This window comes from Pararge aegeria, chromosome 22, assembly GCF_905163445.1.
Source record: "Pararge aegeria chromosome 22, ilParAegt1.1, whole genome shotgun sequence".
Taxonomy (NCBI): Eukaryota; Metazoa; Arthropoda; class Insecta; order Lepidoptera; family Nymphalidae; genus Pararge; species Pararge aegeria.
Genome location: NC_053201.1, coordinates 746,828 through 763,984, shown reverse-complemented (window position 1 = coordinate 763,984; position 17,157 = coordinate 746,828). Strand labels below are relative to the sequence as shown.

At 39.1% G+C, this 17,157-nt stretch overlaps 2 protein-coding genes across 3 annotated transcripts; one reads left to right on the top strand and one right to left on the bottom strand.

The window, feature by feature from the left end:
* Positions 1–8,235, top strand: LOC120633774. Of its 2 annotated transcripts, none has more exons than XM_039904117.1 (9): positions 1–141; positions 654–818; positions 2,002–2,121; positions 2,536–2,655; positions 3,164–3,327; positions 4,293–4,411; positions 4,962–5,073; positions 6,425–6,558; positions 8,061–8,235. In XM_039904117.1, the coding sequence occupies exons 2-9, from the start codon at positions 694–696 to the stop codon at positions 8,193–8,195; spliced, it is 1,029 nt and encodes a 342-aa protein (XP_039760051.1). In that variant the 5' UTR covers positions 1–141; positions 654–693; the 3' UTR covers positions 8,196–8,235. The 2 variants fall into 2 exon arrangements, with proteins under 2 accessions (XP_039760051.1, XP_039760050.1); XM_039904116.1 differs by having other exon boundaries at positions 651–818.
* Positions 8,236–9,603: 1,368 nt separating this feature from the next.
* On the bottom strand, positions 9,604–13,986 carry LOC120633750. The gene is made up of 3 exons (XM_039904084.1): positions 13,816–13,986; positions 13,099–13,200; positions 9,604–9,781 (listed from the first exon to the last, which is right to left on the bottom strand). The coding sequence occupies exons 1-3, from the start codon at positions 13,861–13,863 to the stop codon at positions 9,707–9,709; spliced, it is 225 nt and encodes a 74-aa protein (XP_039760018.1). The 5' UTR covers positions 13,864–13,986; the 3' UTR covers positions 9,604–9,706.
* Between the last annotated feature and the right edge of the window lie 3,171 nt (positions 13,987–17,157).

Sequence of the window (17,157 nt, the reverse complement as noted above, 5' to 3'; positions counted from 1 at the left end):
AATTAAATAAATGGGAACATCATACCATAAATATTAACACAATGATTAAATAGATAATGGAGATATAAAAATCAATAATACCCGAATCAAACAAAAGTTTCACAGCAATACCCACAATCCACATATCTCTATCATAAACTTGTAAGTAAAGAGGATTATTATCCTTTTATAACTTGCATTTAATATCTTACCTGCTGTAAAATACTAGTAAACCTATACACTACACCTGCTTTATAATAACTTATGTTAAGGCAGCCTCAGGGAAGAGACAAGTCTCGCATAACATCTGTTATGCTCAAGAGCTACAAAGTTTTTCCACCACGATAAACATGTTTCCTTGAATGAATGAATACACTTTTATTGTACACCACTGAGAAAATTTACAGATATAAATACAACAGCGCAATAAGGTAGAACGTACAATTTGGCGGCCTTATCGCTAAATAGCGATCTCTTCCAGGCAACCAAAGGCATACAAGAAAATGCTATACGAAATTAGTAGGTGGTACAACAAACATTAGTGAAATATTAGCATTTTAAACTAAATTAACATAAAATGAACATATAACATAGTACATTAGACGGTGCCTAATATCGTTAAACATCACATAAGAGTTCATGGAACCTTTTTTTTACTACATTATGTATAGCAGATACAAAACTAGTCAATAAAGGGTGTCGCAAGAAGCATCAATGGAAAGCAGCAGCAACACAGGTTCGACGCGACAGTCGCGCTTGCTCAGAAGACTGCTCGGCAAGTTGCGCGGCGAGCACCGCTACACGACGCTCGACAAGAACTTCTCCTTCACATCCACCGGGTAAATCAAACTTAATAACTGAACCTTTTGACTTGGCCGTCCGCGACGTTCGGGTTTCGTATAACGAGCACGCCCGTATATTGTGCAAGAGAGATAGCATGACATATATATAATTTTTTTGTAGTCATAATTGACGGACAAATCAGATGTCCCAACTGAGCAACAGTTCGCAGGTCCTGCAAAGTGCCACCCTGTGTCCACCAATCTATAGCGTAGGGGTTTAGCCTCGTGTGCCTGTCCGCACCGCACCAATCCGCACTGGTGGAGCGTGGTGGAATACGGCGTTAACCCCTTCTTATTGTGGGAGGAGACCCATGTTCTGTAGTGGGCCGGTAATGGGTTGATGTGATGATGATGATGATGAATCGTATGTAGTTATTTGAATGTAGGTTTATAGTAATTTTACATCACCTATTTGTTCTCGTTCTTGTTGTCCTAATCCTTAGGTTGCCTAGCAGAGATCGTTTCTATGCGATAAGGCAGCCTTTTGTATTCTACTATACTATTCGTTCTTTATATTCCCAACTGTGTTGTTGAAATAAAGGGTTTAAATAAAATAAATAAAAAACCTTCCACTTAAACTTCCCTGGACGAGCTCTGTCACGAAAACTATAATCTTTATCATCAGTACCGGCTCACTACAGCGCACGGGTCACCACACACACACACTTGAAATCAGATACGTTTAGGCTGGTCTGGCAGGTACCTACTATTCATCACTTGTCAGCGTCCACAACGCTGGCACGTGCGTACCTAATACCCAGTGGCGTGCATGGAGGGTATGCACAGGGTATGCAGATGACATAAAATGAAGAAAATCTCCAGTACGAGTTATAAATACTTAAGGGTAGGCTTTTTATAACTCTTAAAATGCCTTTTTTATAACACGTACTGAAGATGTTTTCATTTTATATCATTTGCATACCCTGTGCATACCCTCTATGCACGCCACTGCTAATACCTACCTAAATTTGTCAAGGCATTGTGAACATCATGACTCCTAGAAGCCTGAAGGATTCCTTCACTATTAAGCTAGTGATATCGTAAGTGAAATGATGCGTATGATAAAAATAACTCCGGAAGGAGAAAGAGAGGCCGAAGCTCTGTTCAAAATTCTGACATATAAAAGATGGCTTCAAGAGAAAAATAGTAATGGAATGAAAAAAATCTCATTGTGTTCCAGCATGAGTGAAAGCATTGGCTGCGGCAGCACGAACGGAGATGAAGAGGTCGATGCGCCAAGAGCTGGTCTGTCCTCCGCCACGATAGATGACGCTCAGTTCGCAGCTAATATCGATCTTAGGTAACAGAGCACAAGGTTTAAAGTCCATCAAGTGTAATCCTAATCCTTACTCCATTCAGTCTATTTTTTTATTCTACTACAAGTTAGCCCTTGACTGCAATCTCACCTGGTAGTAAATGAAGATGCAGTCAATCGCTTTCTACGTGACATCAAAAATAAACACCAGAAGGCCGGTTCTTTATCTCAGTTGATACCAAATCAAGGTATCAAATAACGCCCAAAGCATTTTTATATATTACGTTATTGTATCCGCATTGAAATGAACCCAGTTGAAAACATAGGTAATGCAAAATATGGATACTACTGGTCATTAGGAGGCAGCTTTCCTGAGTGGCTAGCTAAATTTGGTGTCAACTGGGATACCGAATAGTCCTGATTTCCCACTTGTATTAATCGAGTTGTAATAATTTATAGGTACGGTGGACAGTACTTAACTCCGGAACAGCTACCGGAATTCTGCAACCAACTCCACCACCTGGTAGAAGTCATCAGGAACATACAGTCCTACGCGAAAGTCACTGGAGAGTACCCTAGGTATATTATCGGCTTCCCAGATATATTTCGGCTTATCGGATTAGAAAACAATATATAGGTTACGCTAGATGAAAGTTTCTAGAGGATTTATCATTAAAAACTTAGATTTTACCCCTTTTAGCAATCAATAAAATTCGTGGAATTATATTTAATTAATAACAAAAACACTACAACTACTAACTGAACTACAGTTTGTAATAATTGACGGCCAAGATGTAGATGGCTATCTGATGATAAGTGGAAAACCATCGCCTATAAACTGGACGACACTGGCATGCACGGAACGCATCCTGCAAGTTGCAATGTTTCCACCCTGTGTCCATCAAACTGAGGCATAGGTGTTAAGCCTCTTGAAACTGACATAACATCGGAAACTGGGCCCTTCAGACGGCGGCAGAAATAAGCATAGCGGTATATCTTCCCCTGACGAGGTCTGTACTGAAAGCACTACTATCTTCTAATTGTTATCCGAGTATGTCTCTTACCTTGCTTATATCGCTTATTGTAGCGAACTAGAGCGTCGCTTAGAACGGGAGGCGCGTGAAGTGGCCTCGCTTGCAAGCGAAACTCGTAACGCTCAAGAAGCGGCATCTCGAGCACTTTTACAACGACGAGCGTTACGCGCTCAGAAGACAGAACTCGTCGCTCATATTGCTAAACTGAGGGACTCTGGTATGTGGTAGAGAACCTTGATCTGTTGTAGAAGAGATACAGCATCTTTTAGCGCAAGATTTGTTAACTCGCAACCGAGGAGTCGTTATTGGGTATCGAGATACTCGTACTTGTACATCAGAGTAAAATTGATCTTATTCATATAAAGTGAAAGCTCAAAAAAAAATCTGTAGCTAGGACTTTTCGCAGAACTTTTGTGAAATAAAACTCAGAAGTACACGATTTACGACTCTAGACCTTTTGGCACTAGGGCTATTTCACTTAAACGGTATAGAGTTAGAGCGATTATCATGCAGGCGATAATGTGTTAAGGGATGCAGTAAAACAGAATTACCAAAAACTATCAAAAAAACCAGATAGTTTAAAATCTCTTGCAAGATATTGTACAGTTACCATATTTGGAATGCATGTTATATTTTATTTGTTCGCAAAATATTACATTATTTTTTATATATTTAAATTCCAACGAATTGCATATTGATATTAAGATCCCGATCACTATAAAAATATAGTCATCAGAAGAGACTATGTGTTGAGATATTCTAAATTGCTGCGGGACGCCGATATGAAAACTTTTAGTTTTACATTAAACAATTGCATAATTCAACTAAGTAGTTTTGTTGCAAACTTATTAGATTTTCACCCAGTACGCTTCACCTTGGTTGTGATGTCAGAAGTCTTGTACATCACAACCACGGCAACCACAGAACGTCGTTTCAAAGAACCTGTTATATAAAAGGCACTGGTATTAATTTGTGTTTCCATTACACAACACAAGCAAAAATATCTGCTGTCCAATTCCCTAAATCTTCCAACGAATTGTCAACTCGTCGTGTACAAATAAAACGTATATTTGATAGCGACAGTTTTCAACTCATCGCATTATGAGGATAACGGGTGGCCACCGCTTAGACTGTTTGAAGAGTTACTAAATAGGGCTACAGGACTGCCGATTTCTTTAACAGAAGTGCGAGAGCTAGAGAGTTCAGTGCGGTTGTCTGATCGGAAGCTGTATAAGAACTGGGAGTCGTTGCGGGACTCCACTGATTCTGCCGCTTTCGAACCACTACTGGAAGAAGTTAGGGTATGACTGTTTACATCTTCTTTCTTTCTGTAGTATATATGTGGGTAGTTTGATAATGAATGTTAATCTTAAAAACTAAGTGTGTGTAACTAGCCAGTTTGAAATAAACGATTGCTCGGACGCGTTGCTATTTCCCAAGTACATTACAGTGGCGCAGTCGGTATAGTTTTTTTTTTGTGAAATTCGGGCCGTGCAATTAAGCTTAATTTTCATAATATATTATGGATTTCTGCAAAGTAACGCCTGCTTCTATCCAATGCTAGAGAGTTCTCTTTAATGTTCTTAAAATGCGAAATAACTCCGAAAAGGGAGGGCGGAGTTTAGATCACATGTGACTAGGCTGTCACCGCTTAACGTAGCATCCATCTTGGGAAACGCAGAGAAAACCCCGAGAAGGCTATTCAACTAAGATTGCTGGTTTTTTAGTTTAGTGCTGTATAAAGCAATCGTTGATGTGACACTATGAAACTTGCTCCAAATCGGAATAAATAAAAATAACCCTAAGCAATATAATATAATTATTCACCACCCCACAAAACTTTTTTTTCAGAACAAACAAATGGCTTTGGAATGTCTAGTCCGCCTGATAGAAAGCCGTCGTGCCAACGTCTCCAGGACACCAGTTTTTCGTCCCCTTCCGGCGTCGTCGAATGATGATGAAAGTAAGGACCTGCACGTCCTCATCACTGGACTTTCATCTTTCGTAGGAGTTACCAAATTTCACAGTCTCGTGCCGCTTGTGTCCAACGGCTTCCTGCGACTACCCTGGCTAAGTTTGTTTTGGGCTCTTAGGCCAGGGCACGTTTGGAACCCTCCTAGCTATATTTTTAAGTTAATGAATGTAGTTATCCCTATCACCTTACATTTATAACACATATATATGAAAGCTTCATAAGTGCCTGTGATAGGTCTACATTTTTGAATTTAAGGAAATTACAGACAGATACATTTTACTCCGATGTTTAAGTCTTTCCATACTCGAAAACGACTTCTAAATTGTGGGCGATCAAATCTAGCACTAAAGCTACTGAACGCCTAGTGGGCCTTGTAGCGTAAAACGTATCTCTTTTTATTAAATAATCTTTTTATTAAAATGGTTAGTATAAAAGCACCGAAAAAACCGCAGTGGTTTGTCCTCGGTGCCTATTTGCAACGATTACCTTAGGTTTCATCAGAGAAAAATAAAAGGCTAGCTGTGGAAAAAACATAATGCTACATTATAGAACGATAGGAACTAAGTAAGCGTGTAAATAATAACCAAATGGATATAAACTATTAGATACAAAAAAGTCGGCCAACTAACTTATATTCTTTCAGCTTACGCTTAATGTTTTTATTTATACCAAAGTCAAAGTCAAAATATCTTTATTCAAGTAGGCCCATACGTGGCACTTTTGATGCGTACATTGCATGAGAATTACACGGTAGTTAGATGATGGCGATTATCATTTTCGTGAACTTAAAACTTCCGAGGTTTCCAAACGCGTCCTGGTCCAAGAAGAAGCCCACAACAAACTTAGCCGGGTGTTTTTTTTGTCATTTAAAATTATTAGAAGAGCAACCTGGTTAGAGCAATTCACACCCAAGCTTTTTTATCGATTACGTAGGACAGGACTTTTCTATAAGCAAATATCTTAAATAGTCTTGTGGAATGTGGAAAATACCTTGTGATAATATAAATAAGGTTCCTGTTCCTTCTTCACGGTACATCATTATATCAATGGCCTAAAACAGTCCACGTTTGGACAAAAGGCCTCTCCCAACGGGAAGGTTTACCTATAATCATCACGCTGTGCAGACGGGTTGGTGTTCTCAGTAGATGGTGGTAGTAGCACAGAGGACGCAGCTGCCCGCTCTCCGTCATATTCCCTTAGTCGCCTCGTACGATACCCGGTGACAACTGTATTCAGATCTGCCGTCTATAAATACCTTATGTCACTACAAATGAGGTGAAATTTCCTTCTTTAAAGTAGGTACATATACGGACTTAATCAGACTCCTCCACCATTTCAGGTTCAGATCAAATAGGAAGCGTACGCAAGCGACACGATAGTCTTCGCTCAAACAAACGTAAAAGAAAAGAAGCTTTCAGGGAGCCAAGATCCATGCCGTTGTCTTGTGAACCCAGCCGACATAGTCCGCAACAGGTACATAATTAATAAATAATATTACTTAAGACAATACACACATCGCTATCTAACCCCAAAGTTATGGATACTAAGATAACTGATGAATATTTTTAAAAATAACTAGTTGTACCCTGCCACGCTTCGCTGTGGCACATTTTTATGGAATTGTTGAGAAATGAGAAACAAAACAAAGAGTACATTACATAATATGTCAGCGAGAGTTTTCTCGCTTTTGGCAGATAGCGCGGTCACTGGTACATCGATCGATAAAAAATACTGTAGTTTCGCGGTTGCGGATATGTGACTGATGCAAAAAATATATAAAAACAATCCTTGATGCGGATTATATATCATGCTAAAGTTTCAGCTCGATCGGTGCAGAACTTTTTGAGTTTTTGAAGCGTACACAAACCAACATAACATTTTTATTTATATAGATATACATACATACTTAATATATACAAAAACCAAAAACATTATATCAATTCAGCTCTTTATATAAAATGTTTAGAAATGGCATAGTTGTGGTGTAAAATCGACAAAATCTCTTATCCCATATCCTGAAGAAACCCTACAGGCAGACAAAAGTGAAATGAAATTTGTTTTGGGATCTCTATAGGTGATAACCTAGTTTCCCTGTAGGTGGTACCGAGTTTGATTCCCAGCACACACCTCCAATTTTCGGAGCTATGTGCGTGGTTAATTTAAGGAAACATCGTTTGAAAATTTGCATACCAAATTCAAAGGCGCGTCCACCGATCCGCACTTGGCCAGCGTGGTGGACTACGGCCCTAACCCTTCTCATTTTGAAAGGAGACCCAGGTTGTGGGCCGGTAATGGGTTGGTGCAAGCTTGCATAGAGGGTATGCACCGGGCATGCAGATGATATAAAATGAAGAATATCTAGGTCGCTAACTATGGGCCTCATAAGAAGGCTCAGAGTCACTCAGCGGGCGATGGAGAGAGCTATGTTAGGAGTATCTCTACGTGATCAAATAAGAAATGAGGAGATCCGTAGAAGAACTAGAGTTACCGACATAGCTCAGCGAGTTGCGAAGCTGAAGTGGCAATTGGCGGGGCACATAGCTCGGAGAACCGATGGACGTTGGGGTCTTAAGGTGCTGGAATGGCGACCCCGCACCGGTAAACGCAGCGTAGGTCGGCCTCAACGAGGTGGACAGATGACATCAGGCGAGTAGCTGGGAGCCGTTGGAGGCAAGCGGCCCAGGACCGTGCATTGTGGAACTCCCTACAAAAGACCTATGTCCAGCAGTGGACGTCAATTGGTTGAGATGATGATGATGATGATGATGATGAGTTATACAAACTTCAGCTTTCAATAACTCTTACAATGCCTATCCTTAAGTTTTTTATAACTCATACCCTCACGCCACTGGGTCGATGGTGGTGACCGATATTTGAGCTACCCCCAAGTAAATTTTTCAAAAAATATGATGTGTACAGGGCACTGTTACAGTTTTATTGTGAGTTTACGTATATTATATTTGTCGCGTTATCAGGTGACGCTGTTCATCCAAGGGGCGGAATGTACGTCCCGACTGGGTGCAGGCAACACGGGCGCTGTCGCCCTCCGGCCCCTGGAGTTTCCGCCGCGCGGCAGTATCAGGGATATACTGTTTTTTACCACAGACTAAATCAGACGACCCAATATCATGGCTTAAAACAGTTACAACATAACTATAATATTGTTACACAATTATTATTATCTGTACACCATATGAGGTAAAAGAAATATACAAGAAAAATGAAAATATAAGCAGTATACAATAAACGGCCTTATCGCTTAGTAGCGATCTCTGCCAGAAATTTAAGCGGAGAACAAATCGCAGGTGGTACATAATATAAAATACATACTCGTACATACGAATAACTAGATACTAATACATAAATTAATAAATAATTATGATTCAGATGCTGCAGTTCACGGACTAAATCAATCAAAAGGCCTACTACTACCGCTTAAAACAGTATTACTTTAATATTGTCGAAGCTCTTGTTTCACAATAATTATGATCCACACTACCTGTTTCCTGCGTTTATTAGAATTTCCGTGGGAACCGTTTGTTTTCTTGGAATAAAAAGTTGCCTATGTTACTCTCCGTCCTTTCATCCAACTCTATGCCAAAAATAACGTTGATTGGTTGCTTAGTTAGGGAAGGACAAACAGACAGACAATCATATGCACTTTCGCATTGATAATGTTAGTTGGGTTAGATGGGCGCGGCGTCAAGGTTTCTAGTAAAATAGGCTGAATATGTTAAAATCTTAAATAAGTTCCTTGAATTCGGAAACATTATTATGCCTAAATAGTTCCATTTCAGATTCGAGACCACTGATACTAATTCATCTTAGGTACCTCTTACCTTAAAAGAAACTAAATAAATATATTTACCTTCCCTCCTAAGTATTGTTTTATTAAGTTTTTTTTAAAGCAAATTTATTTTTACTGTAGTCTCACCTGCGGTAAGTTAATATACATTCTGAGAAGGTAACGGGCTTACCTGTGGGGGTACCACTGATTGGTGGAGTCACTGCGTGACTTCGTACCGGAACGCTAAATCGCTTAGCGGTACGTCTTTGTCGGTAGGGTGGTAACTATCCAGCGCAGAAACCTCCCACCAGACCAGAGAAAATAAATATTGTAGCGAAAAGCATACACAACAAATATAAAATGAGCATATTTTTTAATATTATATCTTAACAATGTAGTGGGTAGCAGTGAAACCATAAAAATAAATGAAAGCAATCAACACTTTATTATTAAATACACATTAAACTATCGGAGAGAAGTCGTGGAATTCTTAATTTGCTACAATCCGCGAAAATCAGGGTTAAATCTGTCTATAAATTATAATCTCAGCGATTAGGTATTCATGTAACGTCAATGTCACCTTAAAATGCCCCGGTGTCAGAGCGAAACGTGCGTAAAGAGTGCCCACATTTTGGAAGATTTTGCTGTGGAGTATAAAGATTAAGGAATTCAAAAACTACACTGTACCTACATATTTTCGCGGATTATATAGTAAATTATAATGCTCATTGTACACATTAAACTACATATTCAATAAACGTTTATTGTAAGCAAATCTGCCAATTAAACTTAATTAAGTAACAAAGGGTGCTCTAACTGACTGTTAGAGTATCCTTAGGCCTTCTTCTCTTCGGCGTGAGGTGCGGGGTCTACCGGACTGGCGGCGGCTTCAGGTGTTTCCGCTTTAGCCTGCAACAACGAAATAAAACCTGTAGTAAAACTTATAAAATAAATAAACGTATTGTGAAAAGTAAGCTTAATTTGCTATACTGCGCGAAAAGCAGGAGAATCTGTATGGTGTAATTTATAATTTTTTCAATCCTTACCACACCAAATATATCTTCACTAACGAAAACGTATATCTAACTGAAACGGTGATGACTCCGACTTCACTTTCGGGGAGCCGAGTTCGAATCGCGGCACGCACCTCTGACTTTTCGAAGTTATGTGCGTTTTATAAGCAATTAAAATATCACTTGCTGCAACGGTAAAGGAAAACATCGAGATGAAACCTGCATGCCTGAGGTGTGCGAAGTCCACCAGTCCGCACTGGGCTAGCGTGGTGGACTACGGTCTTAACCCCTTCTCATTGTGGGAGGAGACCCGTGCCCTGTAGTGGGCCGGTAATGGGTTGATGTAATGATCTCTAACTATATTCATTATCATCATCATCAAAAAACCGTTAACAGTACCTTCACTGCTGGACTTCTGGAGCTTGTACTGGAGCCTCTTCGCCGGAGGGGGGCCCATGATCATCACGGGTGATGACGGGTTGGTGATTGGAGTAGTGGTAGTAGCACAGAGGACACTGCAGCCAGTGGCGTGCACTTCATACATGCACAAAAGCACTGCATACCCTAACATTTTTATATAACTGGCAATGGAGGAGAATTTTGCCATTTTATGCCATTTTAGTTCTTTATGCTTACCCTAGTCCAAATTCCTGTGCACGCCACTAACTGCAGCCTGTACGAGGCGACTAAGGTAATACAGAGGAAATAGGGGATCTGGCTGCTCACCCTCTTTTTCAAAGTCAAAGTCAAATATTTCTTTATTCAAATAGGCACATAGATGGCACTTTTGATGCGTACATTACATGTAAAATATGACATAGGAGTGAGTTTATGGCGATAAATAAATTCTTCAAATTAAAACTAAAGCTGCGAGGGTTCCAAACGCGCCCTGGTCTAAGAAGAAACCCACAACAAACTAAGCCGGTTGTTATTTTTTTTTTTTCGTTATCACCATTTCACATTGTCATTTAAAAACAATTAAAGAAGCAACCTGGTTAGAGCAATAATTTACACCCAAGCATCTTTATCGTTGACGTAGTCCTTAATACTTTAATAGGACTTTTCTATAAGCTTACGTTTAATACAAACTTTGAACTTTTTCAGAGTCATTTCCAATATATCAACTGGTAATTTATTGTAAAATTTAATACAATTTCCTTTAAATGCCTCCTTCGACCCCAGGGACGGTGGCAACTTGTTCTGGCACATTGTTGCAATGGGGTTCCGTTTATCCCGGGATGAGACTTTTGGGCGCGGCACAAGGGACGCACCGACGTGTTCCTAGGAGATCCCGGGGCTTCCCAATTTGTGCCCAGGGCCCCGAGGGGGTTCTAGTAGATAAGAATCCCACATAACACAAGCTTTTCTCCCATAAAGCTGGGTGTTTCCCCAGCAGGGCTAGCACAGGCATGGGACAGAATTATATCCCCCGATTAAATCCCCTGACAGGGGATATGAATAACGTGTCCACCTTCTAAAGCACGGTAACATGGGATAGGAGAAGTTTACCCCCGTTTATTATCACACATATATTATTTGTGTATTATTACATAGGCTATTGTTTTTCTTGTTGATTAAGTATTCTCTAGAACATTGAGTGGTAGTCCGATTATTGCCGCTAAGCGATTTTAGAGATTTTAGGGTATAATATAACTGCCATACCCCTAACAGGTTAGCTCGTTACCATTTTAAACTGCATCATAACTTATCAGCAGCTGTGATTGCAGTCAAGGGCTAACTTGTAGTAAAATAAGAAAAATTTAGTGGTTTATTATTATACTTAATTTTGAACTCTACATGTAGTTACATAGGTGTGAGTTTAAATCGAATGTTTGTTTACACCGCATTAAATATCATAGTAGTAGAAAATTAATTAAATTCCATTGCGACCATGCCTGTAACCAATGCATTACCATTTCACATTCATCACACTACCGATAACACTAATTGGATTATTGGACTTGATTGGATTCAGCCGTTTCATTTAATAAAAGAACGGCTTTACGATGGTTTTTGGGGGAAAATTTTAAACCGAAAGCTCGTAGGTTTAAAAGCGTGGGACCTAGTTTCCGTAGCTTGGAGACCAGCTGTCGTGAAAGCGATGTGAGGACGAGCGAGTAACCAAGGTTATTTTTTATTCCTCTACATGATGCACGCTAAGATGGTTAGCGGGCACACCTGATAGGGGTGTGGCAGGTATATTAAACCAATACACCGAATCGTATTGGAACGCTTAGTAGCTCAGCGGCTCGATTTTTTCGGTAGGGTAATAATATTCCCAAATAGATCCTGAAGGTGGCTGGAAATATGCTTCTCCATCATTGTGTTCTGCTCTTCACAGTACGCATCCGCGGTAACGCTCGTGCCGTTTGGTAAGAAGCCCTGATTAATAGCACTGGTTCTAGACCACCAAGCAGTGACCTTGAATTATCGTTTGAGGCATTGGTGCTTAACTAGAGTCCATCCCGATGATAATAAAAAGGTTGTCAAAAAGAAATTACTTCTCGTTACAAATGACAATGCGATGTCGGTGTCTATTAAGGAAAGCAAGTCACGAATGTTGATTCGTTGCGCTGGCGATCATCCATTTGCCAATCTTCGCTTAAAAATCTGAAGCTGCAAAGCTGATGCTAACTCAAAAGCTCCATAACCCATAGATTTAGTATCATCGGCTTTTCCAATCGCCTTTATTTCTTGTTTGCCTACCATAGTTTTCGGGCAACCACGGGGTTAGTTTTTACGGAAACTAGTTAGCGTTCAAACCAATAAACCATTCGTCCTTTCTAGTACTCTATGCCAAAAAACAATTTGATTGGTGGGAGTTAGGACGCATTCTAGGTACACAGTCACAGAATGAAAACGTTCGTCACCCTAGTGTCGGTTTCACTTGTACGTGTACTGCCGATTCACAATAGTTTTACCAGACATAATAATGGGAGGTTGAACCAACAAGAAGGTTGTAGTTTATCAAACATTTATTATGTTGCTCTTGTTGGCAAGATAAATAGTCAAACGACTTTGATTTTAACAAATTTGAACTTTTGAACAGGTAAACATTATTTTTCCTAACTAAAGTCTCTTAAAAGTAATATGTTTTCGTGATACGATGAACGAATCGATTAGGAAATCGGCGAACCTTTTTATTCCGTGACTGTATGACAAACAAACAAACACTTTCGCATTTATAATATTAGTAAGGTTTGTTCTACTAACCACAGCTACAGGTTGGGATGCCGGTTCCGCGGCGGCAGCAGCTGCTGGCGCCACTCCTGCATCTTTCTTCTCCTCCTCAGGAGTTGGAGCGGAATGGCTGAGCTGGAAGATTCTAAAGATTAAGTGTGATATCTCGACTAATTCACTAGTTCTGATAAAACATCCTGATTCTATTTAGGTGTCTGGATATAGTACCGGATATAAATATATGATTTCTAACCATAAATATATCATCAGAGTAAAATGTAGTTTAAAACGATTTGCGACAAACAAATGAACGGAACACAATTTTGCAGTTATGATATTAGTATATGCGTACCTCTACTATTGGCCTCATAAGAAGTCACTCAGCAGGCGATGGAGAGAGCTATGCTCGGAGTATCTCTACGCTATCAAATCAGAAATGTGGAGATTCGTAGAAGAATCAGAGTTACCGACGTAGCGTCCGAACCGTGGAATTTGGAACTCCCTACAAAAGACCTATGTCCAGCAGTGGGCCTCTATCGGTGGATATGATGATGATGATGACATGCGTACCTTCTGATTGCACCAAAGGTTTCAACTGCCATATTTGCGGCTGTGAATATCTTGTTTAGCCATACAAATTATATATATCGCTTAGACAGTATTTGAATCGTCTCTCGAGACGTACAGGCTAATGTGTTTTGAATCTATATAATCTACCTCAGGATAAAATAATTAATCATTAAAATTCACCTGCACAGCCACGAAAGCGAGTACCGCGACAATCACTAAGACCTTCATTTTAGAAACACAGGAGAGCTACTTGTCGTATGCGAGACCAACACCAATATATATAACCACTCGACTCACTGCAGCCTGGGGATGTATCAAAATACGGTCGTTCATTCAATCGATAATGGGCGTGTTTATAAAACAACTGCGGAACAATTACAAATGTTTATCGCTTTTCAGCAAGAACGCACTGTGGTGTGCCGCGTGCGGTTTAAGCGACGTAGGCTGTAGCAATAGTCAGGACATACGGATCGACTCCGATCGATCCAACCAAACTTTGATACAACTTACTTAGCTACTATGCCGTTTAAGACGAGCTCCCTACGAACGTCATCCAGACGTGGGCTGCTACCACGGCCTAGGACGCTTGCGGACTAATCACCGTCTGAAACCCCGGCACCCCAATAATCACCTGAGACTATCTCGGGTTTGAGATTCCTTTGCTTTTTCGAGCCCTAGGACTAAAAGCTAAAACTTAGTCATTGTTTTATTTCGATGCTCGCCAACCCGCCGGTCCGCTGTTGAAACCGGTCATATCCAATTGACAAAAAATTCCGTCTGTCTGCTTTTTTTAGTAAGAATTGACGAACCAAGCAGATGGTCTACCTGATTGTAAGTGGAAAACCATCGTTGGCGGCATCAGCATGCAAAGAACACGTCGTAAATTGCAACCCTGTGTCCGTCGACCTGAGGCGCAGGTGTTCTTCTTCTTCTTCGAAATGTGTCGTTTTTTGTCGAACTTTCCCGCTGTTTTTTGCTCGCTACTCCTACCAGACTAACTCGTTCCAGAAGCTTAGCAGGCTCCCCGCTGCCAAGAAGTTCTGGGGAAGTGGCTGGGGATCCCAGATAGACCTCGCGTTGTTCTGCCACGGCCGTGCACTCTATGATGGAAAGAGGTATGTTTAATGGGTTGTGCCTTGTTATTAGTAAAAATTAGCAATGTCTATAAAATCATCTGCCAGATTTCACTAGGAACACTGAAAATGATAATGAATTTAATAAAACATTAAAGAATACATGGATCAATGCTTTTATTCCGTTAATGATTTTTTTTTAAATAAGTATCCCCGATAAAATCGGTTTCTCTACTATACGATGTCTTAGTTATGTTATTGAAATTATTATAGAATAGAATTATTTTATATAAAAGATGGCTGAGACCAAACTGGATGTATATACGTTACATTATATAATTCAATTTAGTTTAACTAATATATTATAATTGTAATATAATTGTAATGACGTGCTGTGCATAACTTACTTTAACGGCCGACTGGCGCAGTGAGCAGCCACAGTGATGAACATGAATGTTTTTCAGTGTCTGGGTGTTTATCTTTATATTATAAGTATTTATGTATATAAGTCATAAAAATATTGATCAGTCATCTTAGTACCCATAACACAAGCTACGCTTACTTTGGGGCTAGATGGCGATGTGTGTATTGTCGTAGTATATTTATATTTATTTATTTTATAACTGGGATTGCTCCTTTAGTGTTAGTGCGTGTAACCATGCTTTATACTCGCTATAGGCCTTATCTAGGTACTGTGCGTTCCGATACAGATTATTAAAATGAAAGAATCTCATTAGCAACTGCCGAGTTTCTCTCGCTGGCGTTCCTAAACGAGTATTTTTAATCCACAGTAGTAGTAGTAGTTACGGATTGTGTTTTCAAAATAAACTTGCGATAAACCGCAGTGCGTTCCACCCTTGCCAACTGTTACTCTCGTTTCAATTTTTTTGCGCAATGAAATCGTCACAATGGAAGGAATTTTTTTGAATCTGTTTTACGTATTGCCACTAGCTCAGGTACCCCGGCACCGCATGCACAAACTTGGGCTATGTCACAGTAAATATATAAGATTTACTTCATGTTGCTCTGCTCTGTATCTACCGATTTTGAGATGTCGAGGTGGGACGATATTTTTTTCAAAAATTTAAAATTCAGTTATCACCATCTCTCATTTTTTTTTAAATAAATAATAACAGGAGATCGATTTAATTTTTTATTTGTCAACTTATTATTATAGTAGGTACGATTTTAACGAATAGGGTATTATATATTCGTTAAAATTGTACCAAAATGGGCCACAAAAGCGGGACATCAAGATCAAGATACGGTTACCTACTGTTAAACACATTACGTCGCTTATTCCTCGCCCTCCGATAGTCGAGTAAAAAAAAGAATGGTTGTCCACCCTGTTCGGTTAAAAAGATTATTCATAAAGCCTTATTAGCCTTTTATTAATTAATGATAGATAGGTATATTGTTCCTAAATTTTTGTTAAGTAACATCGACCAAAGTCCGAGCCTAAAGAGAGTTAGAGAATGGCAGTGCATTCGGTCATTTGCTTGTTTGTGTTTAACCAAAATTTGAATTTGTTTTCTAACACCTTACCTTGCTTTTATTTAAAATAATAAAAATTTAAATATAAAATAATAATAAAAGATTAATGTTTCTTATAATTTGCATTTCCGAACGAAAATGATATGTCAAACCCGAAACATAGTCGAGTTTGCCCAGATTACGACGTCTGCCCTAAAGTAGGGGACAAAATAAATAACGTAACAGTTTTCCACTACGTTGATATTGGAGGAATTATTGTGCAAAACTCTACAAACATACATGCGAGTTTGTTTGTTATCTATTTAATATATAGCGGTCAAAATTTGGAAATGATCGGCAAATTTGGAAGTTCAAAATTTTGACCACTCGCATCCTTGAGACAAACATAGAATACTTTGTTGCCCAATAAAATAAAACAGGATATTGAAAAATTTTAATTAATCAAATATTAATTTGAACATTCCTGCCATTATAAATAGAATGAAATATAAATTTTATAATATTTCTATCGATGAATGAATGAATGAATGAATGAACTTTTATTGTATACCAAAGAAAAATAAAGTAGTTACAGAGAGAGAGAAAGTAGATATCGATATTAGAAATGAATACGGAACTTCATCAAGTGAATGCGTATTATTTTTGTATAACACAGATCAGTTTATAACAGCAAAATCAATAACAAAATCGTATCTTCTTTTTCTCCTTTTGGTTTTTTTTCGTTTAGGAATGCTAAATCAGCACGTTGTACTTCGCGTCAATGTCACGTATCTATACTTGGAAGATCCGCAAAGTAGATTGACAAAAAATATATATAAAAAATAAATACAGCAAAATAATAAATTTATATACAGCAAAACAATATATATATAAGGAGGTTGTATATACTTTATAGGGCAACATTTTCTACCTCTGACGTTGGCATTCTTGGCATGTCAGTGACGTCATTTGACAA

What these genes read in the sequence shown, in the direction of transcription:
- LOC120633774 (XM_039904117.1), top strand. Translation starts at nt 694, where the DNA reads ATGGAAAGCAGCAGCAACACAGGTTCGACGCGACAGTCGCGCTTGCTC. An exon ending in TTCTCCTTCACATCCACCGG is followed by an intron (nt 819 to 2,001) that starts GTAAATCAAACT and finishes ATTGTGTTCCAG; the next exon opens with CATGAGTGAAAGCATTGGCT. An exon ending in TGCTAAACTGAGGGACTCTG is followed by an intron (nt 3,328 to 4,292) that starts GTATGTGGTAGA and finishes TTTCTTTAACAG; the next exon opens with AAGTGCGAGAGCTAGAGAGT.
- LOC120633750 (XM_039904084.1), bottom strand. Translation starts at nt 13,863, where the DNA reads ATGAAGGTCTTAGTGATTGTCGCGGTACTCGCTTTCGTGGCTGTGCAG. An exon ending in TCGCTTTCGTGGCTGTGCAG is followed by an intron (nt 13,201 to 13,815) that starts GTGAATTTTAAT and finishes AGAATCTTCCAG; the next exon opens with CTCAGCCATTCCGCTCCAAC. An exon ending in CATCCCAACCTGTAGCTGTG is followed by an intron (nt 9,782 to 13,098) that starts GTTAGTAGAACA and finishes TCGTTGTTGCAG; the next exon opens with GCTAAAGCGGAAACACCTGA.